General features: G+C 40.3%; 1 protein-coding gene across 1 annotated transcript in view; it reads right to left on the minus strand.

Annotated features, from left to right (window-relative positions):
* Positions 1–12,558: 12,558 nt before the first annotated feature.
* The window catches only part of PLXNA2 (plexin A2), a 502,290-nt gene continuing 488,753 nt past the window's right edge, over positions 12,559–26,095 (minus strand). The window contains exon 32 of the mRNA XM_089668339.1: positions 12,559–20,739. Coding sequence (XP_089524465.1) covers positions 20,644–20,739 — 96 coding nt within the window. The 3' untranslated portion in view covers positions 12,559–20,643. The remainder of the gene's footprint in view (positions 20,740–26,095) is intronic.

Raw genomic sequence — 26,095 nt, forward strand, 5'->3', positions numbered from 1 at the left:
GCTTCCCGTGGAGGAGGAAGGGGAGAAGGGCTTCTGTGTCCAGCCACAAACAAAACCTGACATGGTTCATATAGGAAATCAAAGTGCTAGTCACTGCCACTTTTCACACCTGGTCTGAGTTGATGGGTCAAGGGCCAGATTTTTTGGTTGGCCAGCAGGCATTCAGTCACGCATCCATCCCCTTACACTTTTACCATTACCCCACATATATTTAATTAATTATTCTGGCATTTCGTTATGATTTTAACTGGATCTTTTCCAGGGAAGTACTGTGCAAGCACCACAAACCTAGGTGGGCTACTCAAGCCATTGAGGGAGACCTTGTACTTTCTCTCTCTTATCTTCAAGCCTCAAGGATTCTTGGCATGGAGTTCATATATGGGCAGAAAGGCAGGGGGTTGGTAGCAGTCACAGTAGCATAATGTGCTTCTTTATTTTGCAATACCATGCACTTTATAGTTGTTTTATTTTTGTGGCAGAGCCTGCAGCAATCAATAGCTCCCACATACCAAGGGGGCAGGCAGAGATATCATCAGCATCAAAGGACAACTTTTGTTGCCTTAAAGTGAACCTGTGACCAGACTGTGGAGAGCCAACAAGTTCAACAAAAAGCCAACAATTATCCTATGCCATTGCAGTACATTTAACAGGAGCTCTCTTTGACTCCAGCTGATGCAGGCACTGTGAATTAAACCGATTTAGAGTTAAGCAGCTTTCATCTTAGTTTCCTTCTAATCTCATGCAACCTCTCTGGGAACCTGCATAATGTAAAAAAAAGGCTGTCAGAGAACAATCTGATTATCTCTGGTGTGTCACTTACAGGGCTATTATTATGACACCAAAAACAGAGCCCTCACAAAGTGCTACAGCACCATTACAGTGCTATGTAGTTTACAGAGTAGAACATTTGATGCTGTTCAATGCTGTCTCAAGGTACCTAAGTAGGATCATTAACATAGGGGAATTGGTTTGGGTTTCCATGGTCTGGGCATGGATTTGCACAGTATCTTGTTAAAAATATGCAGAATGTACAGTATGCATTATTAAAACAGAGATACACAATTTTGCCTCTGTACAAATCATTAACAATACATCATCTAGAATATGCAGTTCGGTTTTGGGCACCAAGTCACAAAAAGTATATCAGGGAACTGGAGAAATAGCAACCAAACTGATAAGAGGCATGGAAGAGCTCAGCTATAAAGAAAGATTAGAGGAACTGAAGTTATTCTTTCTTAAGAAGAGGAGAATAAGGGGGCATTTATCAAAATGTAATCCATATTGTGAACCTGGCATTGAGTTATTCACTTTCAGGTTATTACAGAAGACAAGGGGTAACTCTTTACACATGAATTAAAATAGATTTAACCTCCACATACTGAAAGGCTTCTTCACAGTAGGAGTTTAAACAATGTTCAGTAATTCAGTAGATTAGTGAGTATACAATACCCATGCTCAGCCGTCTACTCAGCTTCCCATGGCTGAAAACCAGTGCTCTGGCAAGTGTTCCCGCACTTAAGCAATGTAGTCCATAACAGAATTAAGCTGGCACTTAGTACGATCCATAAAACCAAAAATCTTTATTGGCTACATATAAAAACATCTTAATAGTACGCTAGCATGTTTTGGCTATAGAAGCCTTCCTCATGGCATATGGGGAAAGCGGTTATAGCCAAAACATGCTAGCGTACTATTAACCACTTGCCCTCTGGAAAATGTACCCCCCTTAATGACCAGGCCATTTTTTGCTATTCGGCACATCGCTATTTCAAGAGGCAATCGTGCGGTCATACAATGCTGTACCCAAACAAAATTGCCCTTTTTTTCACACAAATAGAGCTTTCTTTTGGTGGTATTTGATCACCACTGGGTTTTTATTTTTTGTGATATAAATGAAAAAAGACCAAAAGTTTTGAAAAAAAAAAAGATATTTGGTTATAAAAAAACTCAAAGTTAGTCATATATTTATGGCCAAAATGTATTCTACTATATGTCCTTGGTAAAAAAAAAAATCCCAATACATGTATATTAATTGGTTTGTGTGAAAGTTATAGCGTCTACAAACTGGTATAGATAATGGAATTTACACAGCTTTTACTTTCTGACTGTCTATCATATTTCTTGAGGTGCTAAAATGCCAGGACCATACACCCCCCCAAATTACCCTTTTTTGGAATGTAGATACCCCAAGGAATTTGCTGAGAGGCATTTTGAGTCCGCGGAACATTTTCTTTTTTTGCCATTTTTTGGAAAATGACAAAAAATTATTTTTTTTTGTTTACACAAAGTTGTCAGTTAAATGATATATTGCTCAATTATGCCATGGGTATATGTGAAATTACATCCCAAAACACATTCTGCAACTTCTCCCGAGTATGGGGAAACCACATGTGAGGGACTTTTTGGCAGCCTAGCCCCAAAATCCAATGACCACCTCCAGGTTTTCAAAGGGCATATTTCCTCATATCATTTCCTCATCACCTATCACAGTTTAGAGGCCCTAAAATGCCAGGATAATAAACCCCCCCCCCAAATTACCCCTTTAGGGAAAGTAGACCGCCGAAAGAATTTGATGAGTGGCATACTGAATATTTTGCAGATATCATTTTTGTCACAGGGTTTTGAAAAAATAAAAGAAAAAAGAAAAGAAAAAATACATTTTCATATTCTTTCTTCGTTTTCCAAAAACTTGTGGCAACAAATGAGATCTGCAAAATATTCACCATGCTTCTTATCACATTCCTTGGGGACTGCTTTCCAAAAAGGGGTCATTGTTGGGGGGTGCCTCTAGTATTCTGGCATTTCAGGGCCAACATTAGAAGCTTATGCCAGACATCACCCACTTTTCTAACCACTTGAAGACCAAACTTTTTCTGACACTTTTTGTTTACTTGAAAAAACAGGTTTTTTGCTAGAAAATTACTTTGAATCCCCAAATATTATATCTTTTTTAAAGCAGAGGCCCTAGAGAATAAAACGGTGGGTGTTTAAATGTAATATGTCCCATAGTATTTGCACAACAATTTTTTAAAACACGTTTTTTAGAAAATACACTTTTAGAATTTCAACCCCTTGACGCCGATGTCACACAAATATGCAGCCTCAGGGAACTGGGCTTTTTTCCGTGGGGCCGCATATTTGCGTGCCTGTCTTTGTGCTCCACACTGCACACTCCAAGCACAAAGACCGTGGTGTCACTGAGAGCCCCGGGTCCTGTTCTAACGATCGGGACCTGGGACTCCCGATGCCGGGTCACATGATTGCTGTGATAGCCTCTGATTGACTATCACAGTGATCAGTCACTGTGCAGCCTGGCCCCCTTGTTTGTTTCTCTCTCAATGAATGGAAAAGAGAGATACATTGTATCTCTCTAACTCCTGGCATAGAGAGAAGAAAAATGTTTGTTAAAAAAAAAAAAAAAAGATGAATAAATAAATATTAAAACAATAAAATAAAAAATAAAAAAATTATGTAGATCAAGGTTTGATGTAGTTCAGTGCCAGGGTTATTGTTTGGGTCAAGGTCAGGGTCAAAGGTCAGGATTTAAAAAAAAATTGGTTTCAGTGTCAGTTAGTGTCAATGTCAGTGTCAGTGTGTTTAAGGTTAAAAAAAATAAAAAGACAAAATGTACACTATTGTTTCTGGGCTGTACTATGAGTACAAACAACAAATAACATACACATACAGTGAGGAACAGAAGTATTTGAACACCCTGCGAATTTGCAAGTTCCCCCACATAGAAATCATGGAGGGGTCTGAAATTCACATTCTAGGTGCATTCCCACTCTAAGAGACAGAATTAAAAAAAAAAAATTCAGGAAATCACATTGTATGATTTTTAAAGAATTTATTTGTCTTGCACTGCTGAACATAATTATTTGAACACCTAAGAAACAGCAAGAATTCTGGCTCTCAAAGACCTGTTACTGTGCCTTTAAAAAGTCCACCTCTACTCCACTCATTAATCTAACTTAGTAGCACCTGTCTGAGCTCTTTCAAGACACCTGTCCACCCCACAGTCAGTCAGACGCCAACTATTACCATGGGCAAGACCAAAGAGCTGTCAAAAGACACCAGAGACAAAATTGTGGACCTCCACAAGGCTGGAACGGGGTATGGGGTAACTGACAAGCAGCTTGGTGAAAATAGATGAACTGTTGGAGCAATTGTTAGAAAATGGAAGAGGCTAAAGACGACTGTCAGTCTCCCTCGGACTGGGGCTCCATGCAAGATCTCACCTCGTGGGGTATCACTGATGATTAGAAAGGTGAGAAATCAGCCCAGAACTACAAGGGAGGAGCTGGTCAATGACATGACATGAAGAGAGCTGGGACCACAGTTTCAAAGGACACTATGCCGTCATGGCTCTGAGGAAGAGGCAAGTCCTCGAAACGCGTCAGCCTATTGGATGTCTACACTTCCCATTGCGGACTGATACTCAGCGCGGTGTTGACCCAGCTGTTCTTTTATGACGTGCCTTGAGTTTATTGTCATTTGTGAGTACAACACCTACTTTATTTCTTATTAAACATTTTTTATGGTAATGCACTAGGTCTGTGCGCTCTCTGTTTGTTCTTTCCTCATTCATTATATTTGGATTTCCCGGTCTATTTGAGGGCAGCAAGGTGTGCATGTTCCAGGACATTCTTAATGTGGTTGTAGCCTGCATCGAGTCCATCCCCAAGCGCAGGAGTATTTGTGTTTGCTGGACCATTAAAATAAGGTTAGATAACATTAGTAAGTTAACATACAGCAACGGACACCGCACATTTACTCGCATACGCTGCATTGCATTATTCGGCCTTATATAGAGCATAACATATCTGGCCAATGATCTCAAGACTGACAGTCAGTGGGTGCTGACAAGTGGCGAACTGACTTTTGCATGCTACCCAATCAACTAGCACTCAATGAGTGAGGTGGTGACTATAGTCTGAGAATGGTGGCCCAATCGGTATAAGACAGCAACGACGTCAAAGGCATATAACATATTCATCAAAAATCTAATGTATAGTGATACGTAGCCACAGTGGTGCCAGGCTATGGCAATGTAGGCATATGGAAGTCCATGTCAAGCAACAAAGAGGGTTAAATACCCCTGCTCTTGTGGGGTAGTAGGCTGACATGATAGAGTACTGACGATAGAAAGGGCAGGCTGAGAGAGCCCACAACCTGGGTGTGGTAGTCAATGGTGAGCTACATGAAGTTGCATCAGTGTGTCCAGATGCAGCCAATGCCCTAAGCATATATCACTGTGAGTGCAGTCAATGAAGCACCAGTGTGGTAATTAGAAATCTTCTGTAGGGCATGAGTAAAGTACGACCCTTACAGTGTAGTGGAGCCAAAGACCACATGATCAGGTCTAGTAATAAAGATTTGCACAAGTGATGGCTGCCGCATAAAATGTTCCTGCAGGCTCGCACCATTCCGGCGTGTAAGTCGACCACTCCTCAGTGATGTCCAGTCCTCCACTTAGGGGATATAAAGAGTTTGAAGGAAGTTATAATACTTCAACCGGTCTGTGCCTATTTAGATGGACAATGGAGAAGATCAGCGAACCTTAAAATTAAATCTACCTGTATGACACAGTTTAGGAAAAATAAATGGCTAGGTGTCTTTCTGGATTTAATTTAGGAAGACCTCACCAAATTAGAATAGGACAACCCCATACAGGATAATATTACTGTTAATGAAAGAAGGGCCTTAAAAGAACTAAAAGAAGCCCAAAAAAACTATTGTCTTGGCCGATAAAGGCCCTTTAGAGAGAATCAGTAAGTACCGTATATAGATTTTCTGATTAAAGATATGGTAGTTGGTCTACCGTCGTATGTGAAGGATATTAAAGATGTCCTGGAAAAAACTGAGTAGATCCGAGTGATTGAAGGGGCATTACTTATGGGCATCAATGTTGAGTCGTTATATACGTCTATACCACACTAATGGGGGGTAGCAGCAGTGTCTCACTTTTTGGACATATCTTTCCCAGATATGGGGGCTCAAAATAAATTAATTATTGAACTATTAGAGATGGCAGTGCATAAAAATTTCTTTCAATTTGGTGGTGTGAATTACCAACAGATTAGAGGTACATCCATGAGCGCCCCTTGGGCCCCACTGTATGCCTCACTCCATCTGGGATGGTGGGAGGAGGAAGCAGTGTACACTTCGTCGATGTACATCAACCATGCGTGTTTGTGGATGAGGTACATCGATGCCGTTTGATGCTGTGGAATGGAAACTTATGTGAATTGGAAAAGTTCATGGAGGAATTTGGAAAAAAAATTCCCGCAATATTAAGTTGACCTACATAGTAGATGCCAGTGAGATATCATTCTTGAATCTGTCCATTAGGATTGAAAATGATAGACTTAAGACCAAAACCTTCAGGAAACAAACTGCAGTGAATACACTTCTCCACGCCTCCAGTCACCACCCCAGTTCTCTGATTAGAGGCATTCCAGTAGGCTAATTTTTGCGAATTCTGAGAAATTGCTCTGAAGATGATGACTATAGGAGATTAAAAGGGAGGGGCTATTCACACTGATCACTCATGAGAGGCCAAGAAGTGGGCTGCCAGTAGGGAGAGACACGACCTCATAAGATTTAGGGAGGCTGTGAGAAGCAAAGATTTATGCAACGATGGTCCAGTGAGAATCATTACTCAATTTGGGACCCAGTAGAATAAGGTACGTGAGATCCTCAATAGGCATTGGCATATACCAACACGTTCACATGAATAAGAAGCAATTGTTGGCCCTAGACCATTTATGGTCACCAAGAGAGCCAAAAATGTAAATGATATGCTAGTACAGTCTGAGTTAATTAAAACAACAGGTAGAACCTGGTTGACTGACCTCCCAGAATTGAAAGGAATGTTTCCTTGTGGGTACTGCAATATATGTAAATTTGTGGAAAAAACTAAGGTGTTCACTGACTCTGAAGGGAAGAAAAGCTACTAAATAAGATAATGTATTAATTGTGCTACAACAAGAGTACTCTACATTATTGAATGCCCGTGTAAAAAATATTACATGGGTAAAACTAAACGTCAACTCCGTATCAGTGGGTGAATATCTTAAAAGTTTTAGGTTAAATAAAGATACTCCATTTTGCTGAGTTCCACGGTGGTCAAATAACAGTTTGAGAGTTAAAGGCTTTTATGCCCCTAAATTATCCCATAGAAGAAGGGACTTCAATACCCTGCTACTGAGAAAGGAAAAGGGCTTGATTTATAAACTTCAAACTATGACTTCCAAAGGATTTAACAATGAAATGGGCTTAAAAGTGTTTCTTGAACCATAAACTCCTGTGTTTTTTTTTTATCCCACTAGGAGTTTATCATCAAAAGTTAGATTGCTTTTTTCTACTGCTCCCTCCTCTAATTAAGGCAGATTCTGAAGTGTTTTCACATTTAGGACCATCACCAGCTTGATATTTACCTTCACTAATGCCATTAAATTTTATGTCCAGCTTTGAATCCATTGTGACACAGAATGGATGGTGCACTTAGGCTTTGTACTTGTCTATCTTGCAAAAGTATCTATGCTCATAGACCAACAATCCATATGTCACTTAGTCTGCATTTCCTTTTTTAACATCAATTTGTATATTTTATGACCGCTGTTCTTTTAAATATGGGACTGCCCCGGCCACTATAATTGGTTGAAAGGACTGTCAGTCCCTTTAAGAGGCCTGTGGTGTGCATGTCCCGATGTCCTTATGAAGCTTACAGTCACATGGGAAAAACGCGTTGACATAGACAGCGTCAACAAACCTTGGGCTCTGCCCACACTGGCAGCGATGTCCTCAGCCGCCTGACACTAGAATCCACATGGCGGAATCCCTGCTCACTTACTACATATGGATCTCCTAGTAGAGTCATCAGTTGTCAACAGGACATTTTGGGAGTTTTGGCTTGTAAACGGTGACTGCTCATGGAAGGCACTGACCGGTTGAAGTATTATAGCTTCATTCAAACTCTTTATATCCCCTAAGTGGAGGACTGGACACCACTGAGGAGTGATCGACTTATAATTCTGAATGGTGAGAGCCTGCAGGCACATTTTATGCGGCAGCCGTCACCACTTGTGCAAATCTTTATTACTAGACCTGATCATATGGTCATTGGCTCCACTACACTGTAAGGGTCGTAATTTACTCATACCCTACAGAAGATATCTAATTACCACACTGGTGCTTCATTGACTGCATATTACTCTCAGTGGTATATGCTTAGGGCATTGGCTGCATCAGGACACACTGGTGCAAACATTGTATAGCTCACTATTGACTACCACGCCCAGGTTGTGGGCTCTCTCAGCCTGCCCTATTTTTCTTCAGTACTCTATCATGTCAGCCTACTACCCCACAAGAGCAGTGGTATTTAACCCTCTTTGATGCCCTGTTGCTTGACATGGACTTCCATACGCTTACACTACTGTAGCCTGGCACCACTGTGGCTATGTATCACTATACATTAGATTTATTGATGAATATGTTATATGCCTTTGATGTCATTGATGTCTTATACCGATCGGGCCACCATTCTCAGACTATAGTCACCACATCACTCTTTGAGTGCTAGTTGATTGGGTGGCATGTAAAAGTCAGTTCACCACTTGTCAGCACTCACTGACTGTCAGTCTTGAGATAGTTGGCTTGATATGTTATGCTCTATATAAGACTGAGTTAATGCAATGCAGCGTATGTGAGTGGATATGCGGTGCCCGGTGCTGTATGTTAAGGTGATAACATTATCTAACTTTATTTTAATGGTGATTGAAGGATTGTTGGCCACTTGGCCTAATTTTACTGAATATTGATCTCAATAAAGTTGTTTGGTTTGGTTACACCGCAGTTGGTTCTCCCTTAAGCCTCTTTCTAGGTGGCCTCTCTTGGTCCACAACACACTTTTTCAGATTGTAATAATATACTGTATGGTAAGATGTTTATTTACTATATTATATAAGCAAAATGTACTAAATCTTCTATAGTCCAGGGTCCTACCTGATTAGATATCATTTCAATAGCTTGTTTAGTTAGACCCTTGCACTAAATAGTTATTATTAGATTTTCCTTAGATCTGATCAATTAAAATATAACTAATGTATAGACAGTTTTACAGAAGCTTTTAAATATTTCATTAAACTTCATTTTTTTATTCAGTTTTTTACATTTAAAACAAATAATCTAGGCAGATTTAGAAAACTGATAACTAAACACATTGTTTGGATACTACATAGACATACAGACATATAGAAATATAAAAAGAAAACCTAAAGACTGATTTTTAAGTAACTATGAAATACAAATTACAAATGAACATATAGACAAAAAATAAGGAGAACACATAGACTAGACTTACTCCATAATTCAGTGCAAAGAACAAAGCTAAAGTGCAAACTGCAGTCGGTCAGAGCAACCAACTAGATTTCAGTTTACTTTAGTAAGACAACTGGAAAATAAATAAATTCTGATAGGTGGCAAACAGGTTTCTGCACTTTGATTATTGAATAACATTGACGGATTGAGGAGATTCCGGACAGGAAAAATGGAACAAAAAAAAGGACAGGCATATTGATGTACCAAGAAGTACACAGCACAATCCAGAGCTATGAATTACACGTACCAATTAACTAAAAATGTGATTGTTGGTTCTACACCAGCTGTTGACAGAGTGGAGACCCAGTTGAGAGTATTCTGGGATCTGTGCATTGAGCAGCTAGTCAAGACTCATAACTGCCATTGGTACTGAAATGTTTACCCCAAGATGGTTGATAGTAGATGTTAACTATTGTTGACAGAGGGCATATACCTTGTAAAATAATATTTTTCAAGGTAATACTTGGGGGGGGGGGGTTGGGGGTGGGGTGACCAAATCAGCCATATTAAGGTAAACATGTCAGAACCCTAAAAGTACTGAACAGGCTTAAGCAGTATAGGCAAGTGGGGTTAGCCAGCATTCATCACTACCAGGAAATGGCATTTTCCTGCAGCCCAGAATTCTGGGTACCCTGGGTGCTGAATGGGTCATGCGACATACAAGCACTGCTAGTAAACACCTGCATTTTGTTCACTATGGTACAATTATGACACTGACAGTTTTTTATAGTAAGATTGTATTGACAAGTTTACCTAATGATGTTATTGATGGCTGCACAGTTTATGGTACAAATCTGTGTGAGGGGTTAAAGTATAACTAAAGGCAAAACGTTTTTTTTTTGTTTTGGATAGAGTGGAGTGGGATTAGAACGTCTGGTAGGTTTTTTTTTATTGCTGTCTATGCCCGTTAAAGAGTTTCATCTTCTTTATTTGTCCTGTTTACCATTATCTTTGAAAGTGAAAGTAAAAAAAAATCCAAATTTTTGAATTGTCCCCAGAACAGTAATAGAGGTGAAATCTTCCAATGGGGACACTCGTTCCGGTGACCTGGGGGCCCCCAAGGAATTCCATTAACCACTTGCCTTCCAGACACTTTTACCGTATCTGTGCACAAATTTTCAGCTTTCAGCGCTGCTGCACTTTGAATGACAATTGAGCAGTCATGCAACACTGTAACCATATGAAATCGTTTTTTTTTTTTTTACACAAATAGAGCTTTCTTTTGGTGGTATTTAATCACCATTGGGTGTTTTATTTTTTGCACTATAAACGAATAAACCTTGAAAAAAAAAGTTTTTCTTTGTTTCTATTATAAAAGTTTGCAAACAGGTAATTTTTCTCCTTCACGGATGTTGATGAGGCTGCACTGATGGGCACAGATAAGCAGCACTGATGAGGTGGCACAGATAGGCAGCACTGATAGGCTGCACTGATGAGGTAGCACTCGTGGGCATTGATGAGGAGACACTCATGATGCTGCACTGATATGCAGCAATGATGGGCACTGATGGGCGACACTAACAGGCGGTGCTGATTGATGGCACTGACTAGCAGCACTGCTGGGCATTCATGGGCGCAACTTCTGGGTGTCACTACTGGGCACTGATGGGTGTCACTGCTGGGAACAGATGGGCACTGGTGTGTGGCATTGCTGGGTGGCACTGATCATCAGGGCCCTGATGATCAGTGCCGATCTGCTCTGTGACAGCTGCCGGTTATCAGCAGTTCTTTCCTCACACTGTGACAGCGTGAGGAAAGTGCTGCCGATAACTGGCAACTGTATTTACTCTGTGATATGCTGTGTCATTGGACACAGCTGATCACGTAGTAAAAGGCCGCTGTGATTGGCCTTTTGCCTCATCACATATTGAGCTGTGTCTGCAGGACACAGCAATCACAGAGATCGCTGGGTGCGCGCTGCTGGGTGTGCAGGGGAGGGCGAGTTCTGGGAGGATGTCATATGATGCCCTCCCAGAACTGGACAACTGCGCTGTAGCCATCATTCTACTATAGCGTGGTAAGGATGGATATGGTTAATTTGTGGGGATTTCCTCTCACTTCCTGAAGTGAAGGGAAATCTTTGCAATGGGCATGAAGTGAAGGAAAATCTTTGCAATGGGACACAGATGGTAACAAAAACAAAATCTGACAGGGGTTATAACCCTCCATTGCTCTATCCAAAATGAAAATATTTGTTGCCTATAGTTCTGCTTTAATGTTTCTATGATCATACTGAGTTTAGAACCTTATAACCCATTAAAAGCCCTCCTTTATATATTTGGATAGTGTTTTTACACCAAAACTCAGTTTTAGGTAGTCTTGGGCAAGTGATAATACTTTTCTAGGACCACAGTAAGCATATATTCATATCTCTTGCCTGGCTTTGTTCAGTTTTATTCTAGGTAGCAGTGTTCCTGTTTTCTCTATATACTTTTATAGAGGCCAACCAGGGTCTGGTGACATCAGGCTTTCACCCACAACATCTGATTGAATATCGATTTAATAAAAAGCAGGATACTGCTGCTTTGCAAATGGTCCAATAGAGGTTAACCACTCTATCTAGTCTCTTTCCTGCAATTCTAAGGCTTTGTGCATAAGTTATTGTTTGTATGTAAGTTATCCATAGCACTATGAGCGAAAAAGTGTACTAAGTTGAATGTACTAATTCAAAATGAATGTAAACTGTATCGAGTCTTGTTTGATGTTGCAGTAGAGTACATTTAACTTCCCCCTTCACCCCACATGGAAAGAATTATACAGTACAAAAACTACTTTAGTAGGCTGCCTGGTTTACTTTTACGTATATATCTAGTTGGGATCAAACAATTCTGGACATTTTACAAAAGAGTTGTGGAATGCTTCTTCTGGAAATTGGTCTAGAACAAGTACCAATTACTAATGACTCCCTTTGGTAACACAGAAAAATGGAAAGCAAGTGCTATAGGATGCCTCTAATTTGTGACATAAATGATGAAAGATGAATCTGAGTGGCCTATATTTTTCATTATTTATGAATGTACTCAAATGAGCTATTTTTGTTTAATATTTTTTATATTTCTATTCTAATAACCCAATAAAAGACTATGAAATAGTTTCAGATTCGTAAGGCTAAAGCTAAGATTAATTATATTCACAAAGTTTAGTATACTTTATTATTTTAATTATGTAAAAATAACACATTTTTCCAGTAAACTTTATTTATATATAACAATAGTACAAAGTGGGTCCTTGGCTTGCAAAATAGGAGTGTTTCATATTTACAATAGGTACACAATAATATATTAAAATAATAACAAAACTTTTTTTTGTCTCCGAACAGTTTTTTAAATAATTAAAACTTTCTTACATTTTTTTTCACAACAACTGTAAAAATGACAGAAAAGAAGCAAAGCAGATATAAAAAATAGGCAAAAACAAAGACACAATACTCTTACAGAAGTGCAGCAGAACTGGAGAGCAGGGTGTCCCAACATTCAGCAATCAGGTTGGTTGGTGTGGCTCATCTTGTGACACACTGAGAAACAAGAGCATTGTCAGTGGGAAAGTAGAGTAGTCTATGTAATAATGAACCACCCAGCTTTTGGCAAACATTTCTGCCCTTCCATATTATCAGCAATGTTATTCCGCCTTCTGACACTTGGGAGCAGATAACTAATATAACAAACATAAACTGACATGAATGGAATACAAACAGTACAGTTCAACTTTCATTCAGCTACCAAAAATACAGCAACTATTTTGTTTGTTTTGGCAAGAAGGCATATGGTAACAAACTCTGGAATGCAGGAGACACAGTGGATCAGTATAGGCTGACATAAAGTTCAGCAACTGCAAACATCACACACAGATAAAGCCTTTGATATGCAAGAGGCCAGCAAATATTGCCCAGCAATATGCTACTTGGTCTCCTAGTTTTAAGAGGGACTCAGCAACAGAAGGTCAAAAGGGGCTTTGGTCTGCAGGTGGGAAATTAGCAAGCTGCATTAAAAAGTGGGTGGCATAAGTCACATTCTTCTGATGGTACGTAAAAAGTACCCTTGACACAAACAAATTTCTATTGGCTACAACACTTGTCTGAACATATTTTACCTTGTTAAAGATTTTGAGAGACTCCCTGATACTACTTACATTTGCTATATCACTGTAAAAAACAGTAAGTTAGGGAACAATTCAACAGACTTCATTAAAATGAGTAATTTAAAATTATACATGAGGCAGGTGTTCCAAGAGCAAAGATTACAAAGAAAGAGATAACAAATGACTATCCAACATTTCAAGTAAGAGTTGCTGTAAACATATCATTAAATGGCCTAGCGGGCAATGATTCTGATGACACAAATACTTTGTAATTCAGCAGGTTGTAATGAATCCCCCGCTTGTAGGTATCTTGTGAGAAGAAGCCTAACAAATTATCATCATAACAAACATGACGTAAGGAAGAGAGAAAACATTGACTTTTCTGGCAACTCTATTTTCATTTTGCAAAAAAAATTATTTGCTAAATAGAAAAGTGCTCTACAGTGTTTGATACTTTTACAATTTACTCACAATGTGCGTGAGTGTGGCCATAACTGATTATTTGGCATTCATGTCTCCCATGTTCAGCATTTAACTTGGGCTTTTAAGAACAAACATAGTTCTTATGAAAAAGCAAATTGTGCATAAATGTATACTTGATAATCGGCTTGTCTCAGTCATAATAAACTGCTTGGCTTTAGAGAACTCTTATTGTCCTTAAAAAACAAAATGCAGTGCTTGGAAGGCAACATAGTATGAACAACATGGAGTTATGTAGATATTGTAAATTGATGTGAACAAGCCCCTGCAGCTTTGAAGACCTACACTTGTATTCTTAACTTTGTCTCTTAGCAGGGTTTAATTAGCACTATCTAATGTAGTATGAAATGTACATTTAGCATATCATTCCTTATTAGAAGCTGTAGAGTAATTTAACAAAGCTGACAGCTCATAAGCAAACTCTGTTTTTCAAGCCTCACAGTAGCCTATCAGTAGTTTTCAATTATAAGAAGCATTTCCCACCCACTCCTGCTTCTTATCACTGGATTAGAAAGATGGCATTAAGAGACTAGGCCTAGGGTCTAGAAACAAGAGCTGTCTTTTAATAGCATTATAGAGTAATGCAGAATGAATACCAAAGAGGAATTTGGCAAAAGAGCAGCTGCAGAATGCCTACTGTAAGCACTGTCAGATACAACAGACTTGATTTCCACCTTTGAAGTGCCCAAGTCTGCTTTAAAGGATAAGTTCATTTTCTGGGAACATGTCATATATTATACTCATTTTTAGGGTGGAACATGTAACATGTTCTCAATGCAGCAGCCGCTGCCCCCCTCCTTGTGACAGCAGTACAGGGAGAAGCTCCATGTACTAACTGACATTTTTTAAATAAGCATGGCCGTGCATGGCTCCGCCCACATGGCTGCATCATTCATTCACAGTGTTCTGTGAGTTAATGAACTACAAGTCCTGACAGCCTTAGCGGCTGTCAGCTTGTACTTCTCAATGAATCTTCTTGTCAGTATATCTGCTTGCCTGTACACCCTGTACAGGCAAGCAGATATACTAACAGATCTGCAGGGGACCTGCATAGCACCAGCAATCTGCTGATCGCTGGTGCAATGCTTTACAGGCTCCTGCAACCAAAAAGAATACATTCAGATTTTTTTTACTTGCAAAAAAATGTGCATTTATTATTTTTGGTCTAAAGGTGAACTTATCCTTTAAGTGTGGCTAAAGCACCTCTAGCTCACGTTATATGATGTTTTCTGAATTGTTAATGTCACAAAGTATGTCTGCAGCTAGCTTTAAACTCATGGTCCTAGTTATACAACTAATGTAGTATTTACCTACAACATTATTACACTTCAATATGTGGCCACAGTCCCATTTAGGTAGAGCCCTCAGCTTCGCCACAGACCTGGCTCAGGCCATAAGCAAGGGTTTAGCTAGATTTAAGAATATCATTACTTTACAATACGTTGTCATGTTTTAGCAAATGGGGTGTAAGAATTTATATGGCACTGTATTAGTGGCAAGGGATGGGTTCCTAGTTTTTGCAGTAGCTGTACACATTTCATAAAAAGTGCAAAATGTATATTTAACAAATGTATTCATTTTAGCCTAATAACACTATGGCATTCTCTAGCCTGAGAACAATGGCCATAATACTAACATGTAACACAATCCACCATTTATAAGTTCCCTCATTTAAAAAAATAACAGCTAGGAATGGCAGTCATGTCTTAATAATGTCCTGTGTTACAATCAATTTAACATCTCAGCGACATATACATATAAATTCTGTAATCTGCACAGTGGATTGTTTGCAATGTAACTAAACACTTTTGTGGTATGATCACTTGTTTCACTCAGTGGTGTTTTATTTGACATGCCCAGCTACAAAATATATCCTAAATTACTGGAAATCTGGTTCTCAGCTTATCTTAATTTATCATAAAGCAGAAATACTCTCACCAATTCCTTTTAAGGGCTCTTCTGTAAATATCCTAAAAAAGCACAAACAGACATTTTATGAAATTAACAAGCAATTTAAAGGAAAACCAAATAGGTTTGGGTAAACTGGATTTTAGTTTACAAATTCGTAAACTGATCATTTAAATGTTTTTAAATTACCTATATAAATCTATATTTTACAAATAAATATTCAATGAAGGGCTAGTCCATGACAATTTGCAGAGCAACCTAGCACTGCTCTTTATCTTGCTGTCTCTTTTTAACATAAGATCCATACAATTCTGTATCTGCTAAGAAAGAAGGCAGGGTGATACCCCTCCTCTGTCACATTTAGCTAACTGTGTGATTCAATCACTTGCATTCAGGTCTATTCACAACACATACTATTCAGGCTATTCACAGTAAAATAATATGCTGAAACCTAAAGTTTCAACATCTGCTTGCTGGAGATGGTAACATATTTGTCTTCCTAGAAAAGAAATACATATTTCTTTTTTCCTGAACATAATAAAAAACAGTATAAATAAAAATTTCATGTTGGGACAATTATGAGGATTACAAATAACATCCTCAGAACACCATCACTGGAAGACAATTCAACCAGCTGATCTGGAGATACACTATCTGGTTGATCTTCCATTGTTCTCAGTCCTACAAGTTGAGAATGTTGATTAATTGGTGACTGGGTTATGAATAAACCTTTTGGCTTTTAGATCACCATAGATAAGCAGGAGTCTTCCTCAATAGGGTAAGGAAACAACTATCCACATATTGTAAAGCTATGACCCATCACTCTCAGGCATCGTGTTCAATAGATAGAAGCACCACATGCACATTTATTCCCTCATTCCTTTTATTAATAAGAAAAGGGATGTTGGAAAATATCCATGTGCAATAACAAGTGGTTTTGATGTTACATGTTGCAGTGTTGGTAGAACCTATTAGGTGTCCTATAAAAGGCCAGGCCCTCAGATGACCCTTGCTTTGGGCCATTATCTCAAGAGTGGACCCTTTATGCCACATGAAAGTTGTCACTATATGGGCATTTGTTTGCATCAGATCGGCGTTTCTCCCTATACATGCCAATGGGAATCCAAACACAGCTTGATTTGACTTATGAGGTCAGCAGCTAGTCAGAGGCACCATTGAAGGATCACAAAAGAACCTCTAAAGCATGTAAAACTGATCTCAAATGCAAGTTTAAAGCACTTGAAAACATGCTGCATTTGCCCATCTACACAAGCCCTATGGCTGTTCCCTAACAGGCAACCACACTGTTTACGGTACTTTATTTGAAGATGACACAAGCAAAAAAAACAACAGAAATGAAAGCTGAAGAGCTAATGTAAACATACCACATGCAACGACAGTCATTACCACATCTGATTTTGGAATAGCAGTATAGCTTGTAATTTTGTGTGTATGAGACTTGGAATGTATTAAAGTCAGAGAAAACCAGACAAACATGTAGACATACAAGCTACTGATTCATATGATGCGTGGTTTTTAATGACTGATCCCACTGAGACCAGCATTAAACTATGCTGTACGGCTTGGCTTGAACCAGTCTGAGCTCCAACTCTCATACCCACTTCACCATGCAAACTCTCCTCTGTTTTTTCTGTGATTGTTGCTTCTTAGATTTCCAGCGTGCAGGCTAAATCTGGCCATAGACAGTTCAGCAGGGACCAGCCGAGATTTGAACAATGTATAGGCAAGTTGAATGTACCCAAGTGATTGATTGATCAAATTTGGTGCACTCAGCCTGTCCAATGTTACATGTGATTATTGCTAGCAGCTGTTATAGCCACTAGCAGTAATCACTGTGTTCTCCCAGCAGGGATGGCTTCCCCTGCCCTCCTGCTGGGAGAACACAATGGCTCCGTGGGAGGGATTCACTTTATTTCCCCATCAACACAGTCATTGTTGATGAGGGAATCAAGTAACTTTCTTTCCTGCTACCCATGGTTGCAGGTAAGAAAATCGCTCTGTCTATGGCTGGCTTAAGTGGGAATTTTTTTTCTCTCATTGCCAGCATTATATTTTGAAGTATATCATGTTTCCTGATAATTCTCTGTGACCTGATGTATTAGGATGCCTGTAAATATTGTGTTAAATAATGTGAAGCAGTGGAACATGGCTCAAAAGCTTCAAAGCAAAAAAAAAAAAACCAACACTGCCAACAGTAACTTTAAAATTTGGGACTGTCTCTCAATCTGCACAGAGGCCAGCAGGGAAGAAATAAAAATGATCAGATTTCTCACACAACTACATACTGAAAGTATATTTCATCCTCTGCTCTCACTAACTTTCAGCTAATTTGTCAACTCTCTTTTTGCATAGGTGTAACATCAGAGCAGAGTGGGGACTTTAAAGGCTTGCAAAAGAAGACAACCAAATAAGAGGTGTTTGCACAGTTCAACATAAAACAGTCCTCAGAAGTATAGTACCAATAATTGTATCTGGAAAGTATAATTCTGCGGTATATTTTTGTGTAATGTTTCACAAATAATCAGTTCTTTTTATCAGGTAGGGTGTCATACAAAGGACCAAAAAAAAAACCTAAAAAAAAAAAAACCCCCCAAAAAACCAATACTTTTAGCAGGGGAATCTTAGAAATAAAGAGGAATATGAACGAAGCACCATTTCATTGGCATACAATATTATCAAAAATAAAAAAAAGCATTTCCCACACATATTACTCCCATACATTTTGATATAGGAAACCCAAAGGAGTACTTTTATAAAGCAGTGGCACTAGACCTCCACAAATGGGGAATCATTGTCCCTTAAAACAAATTCACTACAGGTAAACCTTCCTTGCTAAAGTTTGGTGAATGTCATATTTAAGGTGGTTCTAAAGCCAGGATGTTTTTACCTTTATACGTTCCCTGTATTAAGGTTAAATGTCCCAGTAGTTGTATCACCCCCTCACCTCCCTTAACACCTACCTGAGTACTATCTTGATCCAGTGCAGTGCTTGTTTGCAGCAGCACATTGTCTGTGTTCTTTTCCTCACAGGACACAGAGGCAGCCTATGGCTCCCGTTGCTGTCAATAAAATCCTGAAAAGAGGGAGTGGGGGGCAGTCTATGGATGCACACATCCCAGCTTGGGATGTAATAGGTTTGGCAGCTAAAATGTCATCAGCAATAAATTTCACTTTCCTGCTACAGTGCAATATTTTACCGATAAAAAAACAAGCACTATTTTTAACATATTGTACATTAACCCCTTTTACAATTTACAGAACTGCACTGAAGTCATATATGTGAACAGATATTTACGTTGTAAGATGTTTGATTCAATGTGAACAATACAGAAAGAAAAAAAAAACAGGTTAATCTCTAGCCTGGTTTGAGGTAAGCCAGGGGACCAAAGATATTATTGTTGCCTAGAGCCCCAGTTGGAATATATCCAGTTCTACCCATTACATAGTCTTCTAGCATCTATGGGAATTTTAATGTTAAACATTTTGTCCCGTCGACTTATATGGCTACTATATTACTTATAGGTAGGTAGGTTTACTGCCCCTTTGGCACACATGGAACATTAGTAATGGTGTAAAAGGAAATCACACACTGCAGAAGAGCCAACAAAAAAATAACTTTTCATATATATGCATCTTATGTGCTCAATGGATGTCTATTTAAAAAATAATATTATCCCAGAAAAATATGTACTAGCTTTGACAGATTTAGAAATATTTCAGTACTGTATTTATGTTCACTGTAGATAGCTTCCTTTCATAAGTCACTGAACACAATGCATAGTGTTATTATGATAAACCATATGCATATTTTTAAGAAGAAAGGCTTGATTATCATGCCTGTAACAAAAACTGCCAAACAATTATTGGTCTACAGCTAACAATTTAAACAGACCATATTCAGTTGGGATTTATAACATGGCATTTTCTTTTGAATTTCTTAGACTGATACCCTCTCAATGCGCTTAAGTGATTGTATAATGAAAAAAAACCTAACAACTAATGCACATTATTATGCTCTCTTAAGACCAACTGCTATACGTATCTTCAAGAATCAAAAAACTTTTTTTGAAAACAAGCCATGGTGTCAGCACAGAATATGTTACAGGTTCATAAAGACTAATAGTTTTGCTGTATTAATAGGCCAATGTCTCTTACTACAAGGAATCCATCACAGAATAAGCTGGTGAATTTAAGTGACACTCAGTACAGTTTCAACTTAGGCTATAAAGTTCTCAAGTAGACCAGCTGGTAGTGGAGGTACATCACCCACTCATATAATTAAGGTTATCAGATGAACCAGTGCAAATTCAGCCAAGAGTGGCCTTTTATGAAAATTCTGTTCCTTTTTCTCCTCTTTGGGTGAAAAACAATGTATCCTTCAACACATTTCTCACCCATCCGAAAAACAATAAATAAAAATAAAAAAATAGTCTTTTGAAGAAAAAACAAGTTAAACAACAAACCGAACCAACAGACATAAAAGTTGAATCTTTTCTTTTTATGCAGTCTCTTAATTTACGTTGCGCATGCAATCAAGATTCTGCTGGGCTCACTGAAATTCTAGTGACTTCTTTAGGCTCTCAGAGGAAATTGGGAATTCAGGGAAGGTATGGATTCCTTCCCCTTCATTCTGTCAGGCCATCAGTTGTTAGACTTACTGATGCTTTATTCACTTTTTCACAGTTGGATGGAAAGTCCAGGGAACCCTGCAGCTCTATATCCGAGTCTTTACCAGGAGTCTGTCTCCATATTGTGGATAAAAGGTAGCGATATAATTCAGCTGTCAAAACTCATGGCCACTATCAGCTGCTCCACTTTGTACGCTAAGCGGTGTCGTCGCCCCTGTTCATCTTCTTCCAAGGCTGTGATTAGCTGTAAGAGACATTACAGATTTTATTGTCACTGGTTTGCAGAATATCCATCTAGTGTATACTGTGCATTCCATATTAAATGAAGGGGTAATCTAAGTCTTTATGGATATATTTTAGCTTTTGTAATGTACAACCCTATCATGACCAGGAAAACTCCATCAGGTTAAGGAAGTCTTTGAAAGAATCTTGACAGAGCTTATGAAATCACAATTGTAGTTATATAATGAAAAACATACTGTATGTGATCTAACTTTCTATGCCACTGTTCCTCCAGTATTAATGAAATGGCTCCTCTGATTTTGCACAGCTATAGGTGTCTCTAACTGCAGATAACTCAGTTTTTACAAGGAAACCTGGAATCAAATAGGATCTTTTGAAGCTATGACCCTACCAGAGATCTAAGTAGTACAGGACTCAGGGAAGTGCATACCAGAGAGGGAAGGGATTCAGCGTTTCTTCACTCTCTCAATCAACAATGACTCTTTTTAATCCTTATGCTGCTAGCATTAGTAATTTTTTTAGATTTCTTCATTTATGTTCTGGTTTCCAGGCCTAGGCAAATGATGTCATACATCCCAGGAGTCTTCAGGAGGGGTTGTCTTAGTTAAGCACAACATCCTGTCTACATGCCTGAGCTAAGGGCAAATGGATTCCAGGAAGTAAATGCTACAACTGTCTTTCCTCAAGATGGCCACAGCCAGATATTCTAGGGGGTGTTTTTCAAAGTGATTTATTAGCAAAATAAAGCACATGGATGGATGGGTGACTGCTTTGCATATTAAAAATTAATCAAATCACACTTTTGGTCTGTGGTGCTCAGATGCAGTGTAGTTCCACTTTAATCTAATATACCATTTTTTTTAAATCTTAAATGCATATTACAACATATAACCTATTTTCAAATAAATTGTACCCTCTAAGATGACTAAACTAAAAATTGTAATTACCATTTTACTCAGTATAAGATGAGTTTTAGAATAGCCTGTTAGCAACAAACTCCAAAGTACTATTTATTTTATCAGATAGAATTTTTAGATTATTTATTGAGACTTGATTCTAAAACTCTTTATTGCACTACAAATTTTAACTCAAACCATATTGTGACCTTTAAGTGGTTGTAAACCTGGAAAACATAAAACAGTCTGATCATACAAATTGAATAACATTTACCTGCACTAGGAATTTAAGCTTAGTATTTCATCTAGAAGGACTCCTGTTATACAGCAATCCTCCCTGCTCTACTGAACTGACATAACCTGACAATAGGAAATCTATGGGGACAACTCTTCTCCTATGATTAACAGGCTGGGCAGAGGGGATACATGCGTGAGAATCCAAGTTATGCTTTGTAAAAGGGGGTCCACTCCCTGCTGCTCTGGCTCTCTCTTCTTCAACATGTATAGCTGGGGGTAAATTGTGTTTCCGCCTCCCATTCTCTGGTCCTAAGCCAAGTCCATGGACTGGAGGTTTTTGAAGGGCTAAAATGAACTCAGGATACATTTTTAGGACGTAAAAACAATGAGATTTGTATTATTACAGTGATATTTATAAAATAATACAAGGTTTTTTTTTTTAAATTGAGGTTTATAACCACTTTAAAGCTAAAATCTGCTGCAATACCCTACAAGCTATCCTACCTAGACCAGAACAAAGTGTGCTGATATAGGTGTATATGTAAAGAGGAAGAGGGTAGGTAGAAGGATCTAATCATCAGCCCGGAGCTCTGTGGGTGTCAGGGTGTTACTGTTATATCTGAATTGTTAAATGAGGCAATATACATGTAAGCTGGTGTAACGTGGGGTCCATGATTGCAGTCATGGACTATGCACATTCTGTGTACTGTTACATCATAATAAATTATTATTATTATACAGTTTTTATATAGCGCCAAAAAGTTTGCTCAGCGCTGTACAGAGTAGTGGGGATCAGAACATGAGACAATACAGTAACAAAACAGTATACAAGGGGTTCGAGGGCCCTGCTCTTTTGAGCTTACAATCTAGGAGGGAGGGGATAGTGTCACAGGAGGAAGTGGCTGTGGGGGATGGAGTGGTAGGAGGAGTGGAGGAGATCGGCTGTTAGGTGAGTGTGGGGTAGGCTTCACTGAAGAGATGGGTTTTCAGGGTGCGCTTGAAGGTGAGAAGGGTAAGTGACAGTGTGATGGATTGGGGTAGTGAGTTCCAGAGGATGGGGGAAGTCCTGCAGTTGGGAGTGGGAGGAGGGGATCAGGGAGCTAGAAAGTAGGAGGTCTTGTGAGGAGCGAAGAGTGCGGGTTGGGTGGTATTTGGGTATCAGGTCGGTGAGGTAGTTCGGGGCAGTGTTATGAATGGCTTTGTACGTCAGTGTTAGTAGTTTGAATTTAATGCGTTGGGCAATTGGAAGCCAGTGGAGGGAATGACAGAGGGGGGTGGCAGATGCGGAGCGATTGGTAAGGTGGATGAGTCTGGCCGCTGAGTTCAGGATAGACTGAAGCGGGGATAGCCTGTGTTGGGGTTGGCCTGTGAGGAGGGAGTTGCAATAGTCGAGTCGTGAGATAATAAGGGAGTGTATGAGTTGTTTAGTAGTGTCTGGGGTTAGGAACGAGCGTATTTTGGAGATGTTGCGGAGGTGGAGCCTGCATGAGTTTGCCAGCGATTGGACATGGGGTTGGAAGGACAGGTTTGAGTTTAGAGTCATAAATGCTAAGTGTAGCGCTAAATAAATACTACATAAATATAAATAGTGACACACTCAATCCCCCTATAATGCACATAAAGGGATACAGACACAACTGTGCAACACGTGAATTCCCTCTGTGGGAATATAGCAAGTGCAAGTGATATATAGTGTCATAAAATACAATAGTGATTAACACACAAAAAACAAATCAATAAGATATATCATAAAACATAAATCATCATAAGCCAGTTCACACACGGTGTATATAAATAGTAATAAATAGTAGGCGCTCCTCACTCCAAGCCTCCGTAAAATGCAGAGCAAACCTCTTGTCGGGTCAGCCAACTCACCTCCGAACACCGGCCGCCTCCGCCATCTTAACACAGCCAAAGCCCCTACTGACTGCTTGACCCGTGAGTGCAAGAGCCGCGGCGCCCCAATCTCACGAGACTCCTTTTCCTTGTGACCCCGCCTCCTTTGTCGCGAGGTCAGCCTAGGCAGACAAAGGAGGCGGGGTCACAAGGAAAGGGAGTCTCACGAGATTGGGGTGCCGCGGCTCTTGCGCTCACGGGTCCAGCAGTCAGTAGGGTCTTTGCGCTGTGTTAAGATGGCGGAGGCGGCGGGAGTTCGGAGCTGAGTTGGCTGACCCGACCAGAGGTCTGCTGTGCATTTTACGAACTCCGGCCGCCTCCGCCATCTTAACACAGCCCAAAGCCCCTACTGACTGCTGGACCTGTGAGCGCAAGGGCCGCGAGACTCCTTTTCCTTGTGACCCCGCCTCCTTTATCAGTTGGCCAAGGGAGGAGGTGTAGATGGAGAAGAGAAGGGGCCCGAGGACAGAGCCTTGGGGAACCCCAACAGAGAGGGGGAGAGGGGGGACGTGGTAGCGTTATAGGTAACGCTGAAGGAGCGTTGGGATAGATAGGAGGAGAGCCAGGAGAGAGCGGAGTCTCTGATGCCAAGGGAGTGTAGTTTATTAAGGAGGAGGGGGTGGTCAACTGTGTCGAAGGCCGCGGAGAGGTCGAGGAGTAAGAGGACTGAGTAGTGGCCATTAGCTTTGGCAGTTAGCAGGTCATTAGTGATTTTGAGTAGGGCGGTTTCGGTGGAGTGCAGGGGACAGAAGCCAGACCGTAGTGGATCGAGGAGGTTGTTGTCATTGAGGTGGGAGCTTAGGCGATTGTAGACTAAGCGCTCAAGGAGCTTGGATGTAAATGGCAGTAGGGAGATCGGTCTAAGGTTGCTCAGGTCGGAGTGGTCCAGGGAGGGTTTTTTGAGTATGGGGGTGATGTGCGTGTGCTTTAGGGGGGAGGGGAATGCGCCAGTAGAGGGGGAGAGATTGAAGATGTGGGTGAGGGAGCGTAGGATGGAGGAGGAGGGTGACAAGGTCAAGGGGGAAAGTGGTGAGGCGGGCTTCTGTGAAGACCTTAGTGACCTCTTCGGTGGTAGCAGGGCTGAAGGAGTGGAGTGTTGGGGAGGCTTTAGTGTGCAGGATGTTATGTGTGGTGGGGGTCAGGGCGATAGTGAAGTCAGAGGAGGGGAGAGTTGCGGGGGTTATATTGGGAGGGAGGCTAGGTGGGGAGGTAGATTGAGCATTGGCGATGTCCCTACGGATTGCGTCGATCTTGTTTTGGAAGTGGTTGGCAATCTCGTGGGCGGTGAGTGTGGTGCTGGGTGGAGGTGGGGGGGAGAGAGTAGAGAGTTGAAGGTAGAGACGAGCCGGCAAGGATTGGAGGAGAGGGAATTGATGAGGGTCACGAAGTAGGCTTGTTTGGCGGCGTTGAGGGAAAAGGTGTAGGTGAGGAAGGCGGATTTGTAAAGGGTGTACGCTTGAGAGGATCTGGTTTTGCGCCATAATCGCTGCAGCGCGTGACTGCGTCGTTTAAGATTTTTGGTGCGGTCGTTCTGCCAGGGTTAATGCTGTGTGGTTAGGGGTGCTAGCGAGTTGTTATACGCAGTAGTGTCCAGGTCAGGGCAGGAGTAGTGGCCAGGTCAGGGCAGGATACCGTCGAACAGACAGTCAGCTGCGGAGTGGAGAGGGGCCGGGTTCAGGTTGCGGAGGTTACGGCTGGTGATGGTTTGACGTTTGGGGGGGAGGTGTTTGAGGACAGAGAGATGGAGAATGTAATGAGGTTGTGGTCAGAGAGAGGGAAAGGGGTGTTAGTGAGGTTGTGGAGGGAGCAGAGATGAGAAAAAACGAGGTCCAGGGTGTTCCCGTCAGTGTGGGTGGAGGACTGTATGCACTGTGTGAGTGCAAAAGAAGAGGTTAAGTGGAGGAGCTGGGATGTAGCCAGGTTGTTGACGTTGATAGGGATATTGAAGTCTCCAAGTATAATGTGACATAGACATGTGCATATTGCATTTTGTTGTATAGAAGACATAACAGCACAATGTCATGTATAAAACATGAACAGCTAGGAAATATGTGCATGACTCATGCATTAGAAAATGTATAAATGATAAACGTACGTAGAAACGAAAGAAGGGAACCAGTCAGCTTATGGTGAGGTGATGCCAAAACAGATCAAATATCTCTTGGCTAATGCATTGTAAATGAAAGCATTGATTCTTTAAAACATAGTTAGTACATATCAACAGAGAATTAAAACAGAATTTCAGGCAAACACTGTTCTGTCTTATTCATCATGTTTCTGGCTGTCCTGTGTTGTAGAAGTGCCTGAATGCCAAAGCTGGATAAAGAA

Source organism: Staurois parvus, unplaced genomic scaffold, assembly GCF_062004578.1.
Source record: "Staurois parvus isolate SC_StPar_1 unplaced genomic scaffold, SC_StPar_1.0 ptg000056l, whole genome shotgun sequence".
NCBI classification, from domain to species: Eukaryota; Metazoa; Chordata; class Amphibia; order Anura; family Ranidae; genus Staurois; species Staurois parvus.